Genomic DNA, 12,800 nt, shown 5'->3' with positions numbered 1-12,800 from the left:
TAACTCATTTAATCCTCCCAACAACTTATGGAGGCTGCTATTATTACCATCTTCATTCACAGATGAGAAAACAGAGGCACAAGGTGTTAAGTAACTATTCAAGATCACACAGCAAATCAGTGGCAGAGCCAGGATTCAAACTCGGACCCGAACTCTCATTCCTAGCCACTAAACTCTGCTGTTTCTCCATGTATTTATTTTTCAAAGATAAGGATTCGTCATAAGGCAACATTGTTTTAGCGATCTCTCTCTTAATCTAGGGCGATGATTTTTCAAGCCATGTTGGGGCGTGTGTGGGAAGGGCACAAGGAAATGGGGCTCCAGATACCCTATCCATCCCCTCAGCAAACAGAGCAGCTCCATTTTACATACTGAAGTTCCACCTAAGATTTCACTGGGGGAAGAGGAAATCCATTGATCCAAACATACTGTAACTATATTATCAGAATTCTAATTTTCTGAGCCTCCTGTATCCCCCGAGCCTCTTCCTTTAAATAGAGTTCCCAGCCAGAAACTCATACCTACTTTTTTTTCTGAACTTACTTAAAACAATTAACAAATATTTTTTCCTAAGGGGTTCACGTTATTTCCTCTTGCCAGGTTACTGGTATGTCCACCTAATTAATACCTCTGTTCCTCCTGTCACCCAATCCCCATTGTTTTCCGGTTCTTTGGTTCTTTTCTTAAAACACAAGGTGATCATGTCATGCTTCACCTTGAAATCTTTTTATGGCTTTCCATCTCCAGGCAGTGTTTTATTTCCCAAACGATTCGAAGGGTATTTGCTAGAAGGCCAAATTAATTGTGAAACACTGAGCTCAACACATTTTTTTTTTTTTTTTTAACTGCAGAACTGACGAGAGTGTTTCCCAAAGCATCTTACCACGGCCTCTTTTTCTGCCACTACACATCCCTGGGAATTAGAATGGTGGAGTCAGTCTACCTGAATTTGAGACAGGCCCAGGGATTACACTGCGGTCTCCCCATCCATAAAATGGGGACAGCAAGAGTAGCCAGCTGACAGACTTGTTAGAAGAATTAAATGAGTTGATCTATGCAAGACGCTAAGCACAACACGTGGTACGTTAAGAGGTGGTGATTATTTTAATTATTTTTGTGACACATTTTAGAAACAATGTTTTACTGGATCTAGTTAAAACTCCCTAGCCAGGTACACCAAACCCTTCAAAAGCAGACTCCACCTACCCACCCACACTCCTATCCTCCCCTCCATGACCCCTACACACACACACACACACACACACACACACACACACACACACACAGAGATCTGTGCAAAGCGCTCTCTGCCCTTCCCTGAAAATTCCATGTTCTTTCCTGTTTCTGTACCTCGGCAAAGGCTGTTCTCTTTGTTTTGTTTCTTGTTTTTCCTATTCTCCCAACTCCAGGGTTTCTGGGAGCAGGGACCCTGTCGTATTCTGCTTCCCCAGGGGATGACTGTTTGCTGACTAAGCCAGGCCTGGGCACTCCGGATGCCATACGAAATGGCAGCACAGCTGTGCATTCAAAGCCAAATCTGACACTGAAAACGTTTAGCATATCAGTTCAGGGATTTCTGAGCACGAGCCACCTGTTCCCTTTGCTTGGCCCTGCAATAAACCTTCCTTTGCTCCCAACTCGTTTCGGTTTGTTTTGCCTCACTGTGCCTCAAAGCACGTGAACCTGCATTCAGTAACAGGAGGATGAAGTCATACAGGACACGGTCAAATACTAGCAGAGAGTCAACTGAGACCTCTGGTGACCCAAGGTGACTCAGGATGACATTTCATTTTGTTGGAAGAGGAATATGTGTTTAACACTGAAACATGTATACTTTTCAATTAATGTTTGCATATAACATTTAAGAAATCCGTTTATTACATTAAAAAAAGTTTACCATATGGACACACGTCATTACACGTTTGTCAAAAGCCACAAAATGTACACCACCAAGAGTGAACCCTAACCTACACTACGGACTTTGAGCATATGATGTGATAATGTGGGTTCATTGACTGTACAAATGGACCACTCTGGTGCGGGAGCCTGAGGGGGGAGGGGACAGGAGGTATAAGGGACTCTCTGTGCTTTCCACTCAATTTTGCTATAAACCTAAAACTGTCTCAAAAAATACAATCTTTTTTTTTTTTTTTTTGGCCGCACCCGTGCAGCTTATGGGATCTTAGTTCCCCAACCAGGGATGCAGCCGGTGTTCTGCAATGGAAGCATGGAGTCCTAAGCACTGGACTGCCAGGGAATTCCCTACAACCTATTTTTAAGTTATCTAATAAAATATAAATTGTAATTAATGTAGATCAAAAATTAAACCAAAATTAATTTTCCTTTCCTAATATAAATCTACTGTCAAGTTTAGGGTACACCTAAACTACAGAACACTTCTAATGGCAAAGCCAAATATTCACCACACTCTACTTTCCAAAACTTCATAAAGACAAAACAATTCATTGTATTTTAGATGAATTTTTTCTGTCTTCTCTAAAGCACCATCAGCCCTATTTGAAAAATGACCCACCTACAAAGTCAAGTGAGTGTGGCAGACCCTGTGTTCACAGCCTCCCCTCTGCTCTTGGGTGGGGCATGCATTCCTCCTTGAGGTGTGTCTGGGCAAATGAAGAACAAAGTATTACACTGCTCTATCTCATCCTTCAATTCAAGAGGACTTTCTATAGGACTGTTTCACAAAAGGCCAATACCTTCAATGTGATCTGTCACAGAATGAAAGCATAAAACCAAAAAAGAAAGTGATTTGTTCTAATGTGGATGCACGCACCTGTTTAGAGCGTGTCAAAATAAAGCCAACATTAAATGCAAACCCCATCTCAGCATTAGAAGATCAATCACCCTGCAACGCACACTTGACAGTAGAATCTGGACTTCACTGCTTTGTCCTTTGTGATGACCCAGTTGTGGGATAATCCAGCGTTGACCTTTGCCCTCTCACTGAGAGAAACAATACTCTGCTGAAAGTTAATTACTATTATCAAACACATCTGCAGACACCCCTCACTTTGCACCTTACGCTCTGGCTTTACCTGGTGATTCACAGAGATGACTTCTCAGGCCCCCAGAATGGTGCCTGATCCATGGACATCCATGGATCTTCAAAAATCCAGTTCCCCATGCCCAGAATGACCTGCCTTGTTTTCCACCTACTGAACTCCTGGGCATCCTGCAAGTCCCTGTTCAAAATGCGAGGGTTCTGTTCATATTTCAATGAGGCTTACTCTCCCCTAGCTAGGCCTGCGGTGTTCAGTGGAGCAGGCTGTGCACTGCACAACTCTAAGGAGAGCCACTGCCTTTCAGGCCAGCCCCTGCATTGCATTTAGTGTGGATCACATCCAGTCTTAGCTGGTTTTTACATGCTGGATTCCTCTACTAGTCTGTGCATATCTTGAAGGAAAAATTACAACTTATTTATCCTAGTTTCACCGAGTCCCAAAACAGTGTCTGGAACATTGCAGTTGTTCAGTATTTTCTTTAATGATAAAGTGTTTTTCAAAACTCTCAAATTGGAACAATTATACATTAATAGACACAGCCCTATGCATTTGCCATACCATATCTCTTCTAATATTTACAACAGCCCTGCAAGGTAAGTGAGGTGAGTATCACTATTCCCATTTTATTGCTGAGAAAACTGATTTCCAGAGAAGTTCAATAACTTTTCCAAGGTTACCTAGTAAGTGACAGAACCATAACTTGACTCAAGTTCAAAACTCCAAAGCCTGCACTTATAACTACTTAACCACATACTATACTGCTGCTAATGCATGCAAAGAATACTTAGTTATTCTCATTTAAGTTACTGGGGATATTCAAAAGTAAAACCACTGCATATATTTTCAAATGATCTATAATGAAAATTTTTATGAGAATTTAGACCAGCCTCTTGGCCAACTGACGACAGCATTAAGGTTTTTCCTTTATGCCAATACACATGCATATGTTTAAATATGTGCGCCCTAACGTGCTACCAAGAAGCAAGAAAGAGCCAACTATCAACCAGCAACGACAGAACATTTCACATGTTTATTGTGTCAGCTACCAAGCTACATATACCTGTTGGGCAGGACAGTCTCCTCCACAGGAAGATAAATGTCAAAGGAAGGCCTGAACACTGAAACCAAAGTATAAACACGAAGACCAGTAGGAAACAGAAGTGCTCAGGTGAAACAGTCCCCCAGAGGATAAGAGGCAGCCTGTGGAAGATGCCAAGCGGAGAGGAAGACCTTCCTTGACCCCAACCCCTTTGTGCAAATGGAAAGAGGGTGGATCCTGAGAGGTGAGCAAAGAGATCAAATAAGAGCACTTTCAATAGGGACCGCTCCCCTCTTCTGCATCACCCTGAGAACTGGGCAATGGTGTCCCAGGGCCCAGGACAATCACAGAGCTCTTCCTTGCCCTCGGGAAGGCTTGACTCTCAGGGGTCTGCCATCATTTCAGCACCGGCAACCTTTCAACCACACCCCCTTACCTACCAGCCCATATGCCACATGCGATATGCTCCCAAGACACAAATGCTTGAGGGGGTTTCTCTCAAAAGTCCCTTGTCCTAAATGTCTGAATAAAAAAGCAGGGCTTGCTGGTTACAAAGGGCACATTGCTCTAAGAATCTCTTCTAAAGAGAGATAACGTGACTGTCTTAATGGTGAACCCTGGGTTTGCTTAAAGCCCAAAGAAAACAAGGTCATGAGGAATCTTAAAAGGAACAAAACCCCCATTTTACAAGCTCCCACAAAAAAACCTCCCTGGTCATGCTCACTTTAAATGCTCTTTCTTTTTTTTTTCCTCTTTTCACTCTTTGAAGAGGAAAATATGGAAACAAACAAACAAACAAAAAAGCAGCTGCATCCACCACTTATGTGGTTTTCTCCTTGATATGCAGCAGCTACCCACTTGATTGTTTTAAAGAGAGTAAATGGCTTTGGGGAGAAGAGTCTCATTACAACCTCCTCAAGGCCTGAAAGCAAAGGGGAGCTGCCACCTCCAGCCCGTGCCCCGTGCAAACTCTAGGGGGCGTCCCTGCTTCTCACAACATTAGAGCAGGTCTCTGCATCCACTGAAAGGTGTTAAGATCTAGGCCATGCAAAGAATAACAGGATGCTTCGAAACCAGGCTGAGGCTGAAAAGCCTGGCAGGTGCCAAGAGAAGGCGGCTGGTCCCTGGGGTTGAGCTCTGGCGCATTCACCCACCACGCTTGCACCCTTACCTCCCGCAGCTCCAGCCTCTGGGCCACCGCCTCCAGGCACTCCTGCCCCGTGCTCTCCACAGACAGCGTGCACTCAATAACGTTGCTGTCCAACAGGCGGATGCGGGTGACAAAGCAGTTCTTGCTCAGGACGTTGTAGCGCCGGGTCCGGCGGAGCTTCAGGCCGAAAGGCATGGCTCTGTGGCCCTCGGATGCTGCCCTCCTGTCCTGACGCCCACGCCCCTGAGACGGCCTTAGCAGCTTTGTGACTGGGCGATGACACTAGCACCCGTGCTCCTCCAAGTGCGGAAAAAGGCGTCCATGCCCAGCGCGGCGCTCTGGAGGGTCGCTGCAAACAGAAAAGCAGCAAGGTCATCACCTGGAAGGGAAGCTCCAGGCGGCACATATTCCACACACACAAGCACACGCCCCTGACAGATGAATGTCCAGATTCAAGAGCCAGCAGACTCTGTTGCTCCCAAGCGCCTTGGTCTAACCCGTGCACTTGACCTTACCTTACAAGGGTGATATGATAAGATCCACTTTATGGCTAGTTCGGAGAGATTAAAGGAACTCGTCTAAGAATGCACACGGCAAAGCCAGAATTCACACCAGTGTCTATGCGACTTTGATTCACATGCTTTTTTTCACCGTACAAGCCTGTCTGCTCAAGAAAGCAGGAGTAGAATTTGAACTTTTTCTTTTAACTTCTAAATATATTATCTCATTTCAGCCTCTGGGTGTCGATTGTATGATCCCTATTCTAGAGATGAAAAAAGTGGGGTTCAATGATTTAAGCAACTCCCTGATCCTGAACTTAAAATCTTATCTTATTCCTCACTCTGCAACACTGCCTCTTTATTTCCATTAACATTATTTCCGTTTATTTTAACATTTATACTTATTTTCTTATTTACTTTATCTTCTTACTTACTTTACTACTGGATGATAGAAAATGGAGTGAATATGCCTTTAATTATTAACTAATTATAAATTAGTAATTAATGATTAACTACTCAGCTACTTTCTTTTTTCAAAAAAAAAATGAATACATGAATTTTTAATGCACTTAAAATCACAACTCTATCCTTTTCTCACCAGATATTCAGACAGATGTGGGGAAGGAACCACCCTACAATCATTTTGTTCCTTTACAGAATTCTTGATGCAAAAGCTCATCACCAAATTACAGATAATTTAACTTACTAATAACAAGACTTACTGACACCCGGACGTCCCACCAAATGGCAGCGATGACGTTATTGCCACGGACAACACGAGAACAAAATAACAACAGTAAAAGCAGCTTTACCATTCCGCCCTGTGCCAGCGATTCTCTCACTGGGAGGCTCGTTAAACTAATCTTCCAAAGAAGCCAGAAATGTCCACACGGCCTCTCTGCTCAACTTTCTGTTCTCCGTGAAGCGCAAAGGACTATCTCTTGCTCATATGATTGCTCTGTTCATTTGATTCCCTAAGTCAGGCAGCCTCTATGCCCTTTATCCACAGAATTACCTCTGAGCCCCCTGACACTTGGATAGACAAACAGGGATAATTACTTGTAGGAATTCTTGCATTAATAAGTAAAATGGCTTCAATATTTAGAAATCACTCCTTGTCAGTACCCCAGGCCTCACAGAGGTTGTCAGGACACAACCCTACAACACAGTAAAACACCCTCCTGAGACTCCTTTGGCCAGTCTTTGATGCCTGCCCTTGGCACATTCCTTAGCGTGACAGGTACGTGTTTTATGATGGCTTAAAATACATATGCTAGAGACTTGGGCTTGGTAAAATAGATTAACATTTCTAAATCACTTTATGTTGGCAGAGTATCATGTTTACCTGCAAGGTAGGCCAACCTGATGATCTCCTGGTATCTGCAGAAAAAAAATATGGAGGGACCCACCCAGAGAAGAAAAAAAAAGAAAAGAGTATCAGAATTAAAATACAGAGTCCTTAAGAGTTTACTACTCCCACATTCCATCAACTTGCTAAAACACAGGGCAGAAGACACCAAGATTCAACTCCTATATTAGCTAGAGAGCCTCAAAGAGAGAAAAATATTTGCTCTGTGGGCACAAGTCACATTTCTCATCCTGGGCCGGGCACTTTACATTTGGGTGTGTCTCGCCTTGAACACCTAGGAAGGAATGTGGCTGGCTTGGTGCACTTTTATCCCAGGCACTACTAAACACAACCTCAGCTACATATTTGACAGGACACAATCCACAACGCAGTTAGTGAGATAAAAAGTAAACCACACAACAATGTGTACAGATGATCAGTTTTTATAATAAATAAATGGGAAAAAAATATAAGTTCACCAAAATGACTGTTATCTCAGGGCTACATGGTGACGGTATCAAACGGAACTCTTATTTTATATTTCATATATAGTCATCCCTCTGTATTCACGGGAGATTCATTCCAGGATCCCAGCAGATACCAAAATTCAAGGATGCTCAAGTCTCTTATATAAAATGGCATAGTGTTTGCAAAGAACCTATCTCGTATACTTTAATTCATCTCTAGATTACTTATAATACCTAATACAATGTAAATGCTATGTAAATAGTTGGCCAGCTTGGCAAATTCAAGTTTTGCTTTTTGGAACTTTCTGGAATTTTGTTTTAAAAAATATTTTCAGTCCAAGGTTGGTTGAATCCGCAGATGCAGAACCTGTGGATATGAAGGGCCAACTGTATTTCTGAATTGTTCTAACATTTTACAATTGCCTTATTTTTGTAAATAAAGATACTTTTAAAATGTTAGCTACGGAAAATGATATATATCAGGTGCAACATCTGACAATCTGGCAACACATCTCCTAGAAAATACCTATTTTAGGTTTAAAGAACTTTTAAAATCTTCAATTTGCAAGACACTTGCCAGGTAAAGTGTCAACAAAAAGGTTATAAGAAAACTGGTCTGGCCCCTCTAAAAGTCGGTGTCCCGAAACAAGAGCTGAACAGGAGGGATAGGAGGTAGGTTGGTCTAGAGTAAGAGAAATTTCAGAGTTATGAAAGCAAAATGCAATGTGTGAGCCTTAAGCAAACCCAGGTTGGAAAAAAATAGTTATCAAACACATGAAACCATTAGGGAAATCTGAAATAGAGAGTAGAAATGAGATGATACGAACATATATCATGGTTAATTTTCTTCTGTTTTTAATAGTGGAATTGTGGTTACGTAGGAGAATGGCTTTAGGAGATGCCAGTGGATATATTTAGGGGTAAAAAGACACTCACGTGACGCGAGGAGGGAGAACTGCAATTGAGCTGAGCGGTTCTCTTTAAGAGCCAAAGTTTAATCTCATGGAACAGAACATTCACAAACCTTGGTGTGAGAACTGGATTCACCCAGAGAGGCCTGGAGTGAGTGCCCAGTTACTAATCCTCAGCTACTCATCTGGAAAGATAACCCCTACCCCAAGTTTGTGAGGAGTTAATGAGAAACTGTTTCCAGGGTACGCTCAGTAAGTGTGGGCGTGTTCCCTTCCTATGCCCCTCACAGTGAGCTGGGTTTGCTCAAAGGATAGCAGAGCAGGTGTGAAAAGGACTTGAGTACCTTGCCACGTACTGTGGACAAAGCCTTTTAAAAAGAAAAAAGGCAAAACAAGGAATATAGAGTTTAGCATGAAGCAATGAGAATGCCACAGGGAAACTTGACCAAGTGTAAAACAAACCATGGACTCTCCCGGAACTGCTACCTTGTCATTCCCCCAACTGACATCTGGAGCAGAAAGGAACTGGTTATTTGACGAAATGTCCCATTACGAGCCCGTTCTCAGTGGGTTAGAAGACTGTAGCCTTCTCCTTAATCCCTTATTTCAGTCAATAACATGTGTATAGTGTCTGGTGTCTGCAGCTGGCTTTGGGGGTTTGTTTGTTTTTTTTTGGTAGAAGATTGATTCTAAACTGCCTTTGGGGGACTCCCCTGGAGGTCCATCCAGTGGTTAAGATTCCACGCTCCCAATGCAGGGGCTCCTGGGTTCAATCCCTGGTCAGGGAACTAAGAGCCCGCAAGCCGCAACTAAAGATCCCACATGCCGCAACTAAGACCCAGTGCAGCCAAATAAATACATTAATTAAAAATAAATAAATAAATAAATAAACTGCCTTTGGTCCTATAATCCACTAGGCTGTGTCTCTACAGCTGCTAGCATATCCCAGTCTCTCTCACACTGAAGAATCGCCCATAGGTGTCTTGGTTCCCAATTAGAATCCTGAAGGGAAAGATCTGTGTCAGATTCTCTGTCAGATTCAGCTCTGTGGTCTCCTGTGACCCTAAAGTGGAGCTTTGTACATGGCAGAAAGCTAAATAAATATTTGTTGTTTCAATGAAAGAAAGAATGAATCCTAAAAATAGTTGAGATTTTGAAACCAAGGTAGGACAGGGGCCTCCAGGTGACCCCTGTGAAACTTGAGGAATCTGAAGCCTCACATAGGACTGACTTGGGGGCGCTTAAGAGAGGCTCGAAACTGTGGAGAAATGGGATGAGAAGTTATTCAGCTCACTGGTGCTTTCTGGGGAAAACATTTTACCCAGATTTTGAAAAGAACATTCCCACCACCCAAGTTTCCCTTCTCCAGACCTTAATGCGCCTTGTCCTGGGGCTGGTCTCAAAGACTAGAGAGATGCCATATCCCCTGGAAGTTCTGTGCGAAAACTACGATGGAACTACCGATTGGATAGTATTCTAGTGTGCCCATGACTGCCGAAAGCAATCTGTTGGGATATTTGCTGGGTAAACACCACACTTAAAGGCCTTTTATGGAATAGGCAACAGTGAGAGAGAACATACAGAAAGCTTCAAAGTCACTTCTAAAACCCTCTCCTGACTAGCCCATCAGATTCCTAAAACCTCTAATATGTATACATCCATCTTTGACTATCAGCTGTGAATTTCCAGTACCTTGTACTCTTCTTTTTCCTAAACATATCAACGAAAACCCTGCAAGGTGAAAACACAAAGCAAAGACAGCTTTCTCATAATACAGAAAAAATTGTTTGGCTGATTTAATAAATCTTTAAACAAGCTGGGTTAAAAGTAGAGAGATCTTTCATAATGTCAACCAAATACAGCTTAATCTTCTTTATTGATTTACCTGTACAGTCTCTAGAAAAATGAAAGACAGAAATTAAAACCCAGATCTTCAAGATGGTCATCACACTTTCTCTTGAATTCCCATGCTATATTACACATACTTGCCTTTTTTTTTCCTCCTAAATGTAAGTTCTGAAATCACTAGCAGAAGCTAACTGCTGTTCAGCTGCATTCTTTTTTTTTTTTTTTTGCAGTACGTGGGCCTCTCACAGCTGTGGCCTCTCCCGTTGCGGAGCACAGGCTCCGGACACACAGGCTTAGCGGCCATGGCTCACGGGCCCAGCCGCTCCGCGGCACATGGGATCCTCCCAGACCGGGGCACGAACCCGCGTCCCCTGCATCGGCAGGCGGACTCTCAACCACTGCGCCACCAGGGAAGCCCCAGCTGCATTCTTTATTTACCAACAGCCTCTGGGATTTTTCCAGTATTCCATATTATTACAACTCCCAAGCACACCTCACAGAACTATGTAACCCTGGGTCTGGGTGTGAGAAAGGAAAAATTGATGTAACTAGCCCATCCTGTGTATAAACCTGCATAAGGCACAGCTTAGTTTTGAAAAATACTATGTCATTTTCCTACGGAGAGTTTTAAGAAAGGATAGGGCAAGAGGGGATGAAAATGTCTTCTCTGATTCCCCCTTTAAAGAATAACAGACAGGGGCTTCCCTGGTGGCGCAGTGGTTGAGAATCCGCCTGCCGATGCAGGAGACACGGGTTTGTGCCCTGGTCCGGGAAGATCCCACATGCCGCGGAGCGGCTGGGCCCGTGAGCCATGGCCGCTGAGCCTGTGCGTCCGGAGCCTGTGCTCCGCAACGGGAGAAGCCACAACAGTGAGAGGCCCGCATACCGCAAAAAAAAAAAAAAAAAAAAAAAAAAAAAAAAAGAAAGAAAAAAGAATAACAGACAGGAAGTTCATTTTTTCTGGTGAAAAATCAGACTATTAGCTTCTACTATAAATTTGATATATACCCATATATCAAATTATTTTTAGCCAAGTAAAAGTTTTGTGCAAGGTCTAAAACACAAATCTCTAACTTTTACTTGCTAAATAACTACAACAACAAAAACAGAATGGTCACCTTTTAAAATCCCTTCATTTCTCTCCTACTAACTCACTTTCAAACGTTCAACGGTGAGGTGGAGAAAAATGTGTCCCAAAACACATTTTCTAACATTCCCAGGCACTAACCATGTGGTTGACCTTCCGAGCCTTTCTTAGGCTGTATTTAAGGTGAGAAGAAAGATTCCTGCCATAGCACCCCATCACAGGGATACCTCACCTACATGAAAGGTAGCTACATAGCAACATCTATGTAGAATATCACTGAAAATCAGGAAATGGAGCCAAAACAGCCTTCGAGCATTCATATATCACAAAGCCCTTAAGTCCAACAACATACACTTTTGCTTGGGGAAACAAAAAACACCCTTATAGTTCATTCACTGTAACTTTACGTACCTTGCTTCTTAGCCCTTAGCAGATTTTAGGTAAAGAAAAGCACCTTGACAGGGCACAAAAGTGGCAATGAGAGAGGTGACAGGTAAACTGTAAAAATAAGCCCTCCATGCTGTATTGAAAACACCCTGTAGTACATGGGAACGATTAAATAACATCCAGTGGACTCCGGTTAAGAAGGCAGAAAATGAATATATTTTTAAACAGTCCCATTTAAACATCCCATTTAAACAGTCCCATATGGTTAAGAATAACAAGAAACAATATGGTTCTTGAGAGGTAAAGCTTCCATTACCTGGAATCACTTTTTTCCCTAAGCAAGTGGTTCCCTATCTTTTATTCCTGCTCTAACACTCAGAAGCAAACCAGTTTCAAGAACTGGTTCCGGGCTTCCCTGGCGGCGCAGTGGTTGAGAGTCCGCCTGCCGATGCAGGGGACACGGGTTCGTGCCCCGATCTGGGAGGATCCCACATGCCGCAGAGCGTCTGGGCCCATGAGCCATGGCCGCTGGGCCTGCGCGTCCGGAGCAAAAGAAGTGGTTCCAAGAACTGCCATTTTTAACTGGGGGAGAGGGAAGGGAAGGGGAGAGAGGAGGGGAGGGAGGAGAAAAGAGAGAGAAGAGGGGAATGGAGGGAGGGAAGGAGGCCTGCAGAAGGCAACTCTGGGAAAACAAGGAGTTGAAAAAGCCCCCCAGGTAAACGTTTCAAAAATCATTTCCCCACCCCCTGCTTTCTGAGGTTTCTAGAGAGACATGATCTTCCCACAAGAAGGAACTTAAAATGTGAAATTTTCCGTTTTTCACGTTACTGAAAACTTTAAGGCATTGAAAGTACATCTTGAATATAAATAAAATAATACGTCGTCAGGATTTGCTTAAAAAGAACGGGGTCGGGGAACTGCATGCAGTGGTGGAGGGGGTTTGGTTACAGATGAAGCAGTACTGGCCGTGAGGTGACAGCCGTTGAGGGTGGAAGCCAGGTATGTCAAGGCTCATACCACCCTCTACAGTTTTGTGTGTGCTT

The 12,800-nt window shown here is 43.2% G+C and overlaps 1 protein-coding gene across 8 annotated transcripts in view; it reads right to left on the bottom strand.

Moving 5' to 3' along the window:
• PTPN14 (protein tyrosine phosphatase non-receptor type 14) overlaps positions 1-12,800 on the bottom strand; it is a 170,624-nt gene that overhangs the window by 97,716 nt on the left and 60,108 nt on the right. For 7 of the 8 annotated variants that reach the window (XM_067029719.1, XM_059041711.2, XM_067029752.1 and 4 more), the window contains one exon: positions 5,231-5,558. In XM_067029719.1, coding sequence (XP_066885820.1) covers positions 5,231-5,404 — 174 coding nt within the window. In that variant the 5' untranslated portion in view covers positions 5,405-5,558. Of the gene's footprint in view, positions 1-5,230; positions 5,559-7,054; positions 7,090-12,800 lie in introns of all 8 variants that reach the window. The other variant, XM_067029731.1, reaches the window with a different exon arrangement.

The sequence above is a fragment of the Kogia breviceps genome, chromosome 1 (assembly GCF_026419965.1).
Source record: "Kogia breviceps isolate mKogBre1 chromosome 1, mKogBre1 haplotype 1, whole genome shotgun sequence".
NCBI lineage: Eukaryota > Metazoa > Chordata > Mammalia > Artiodactyla > Physeteridae > Kogia > Kogia breviceps.
Note: the sequence above shows the minus strand (reverse complement) of the source record. Positions and strands in the feature narration are given on the sequence as shown.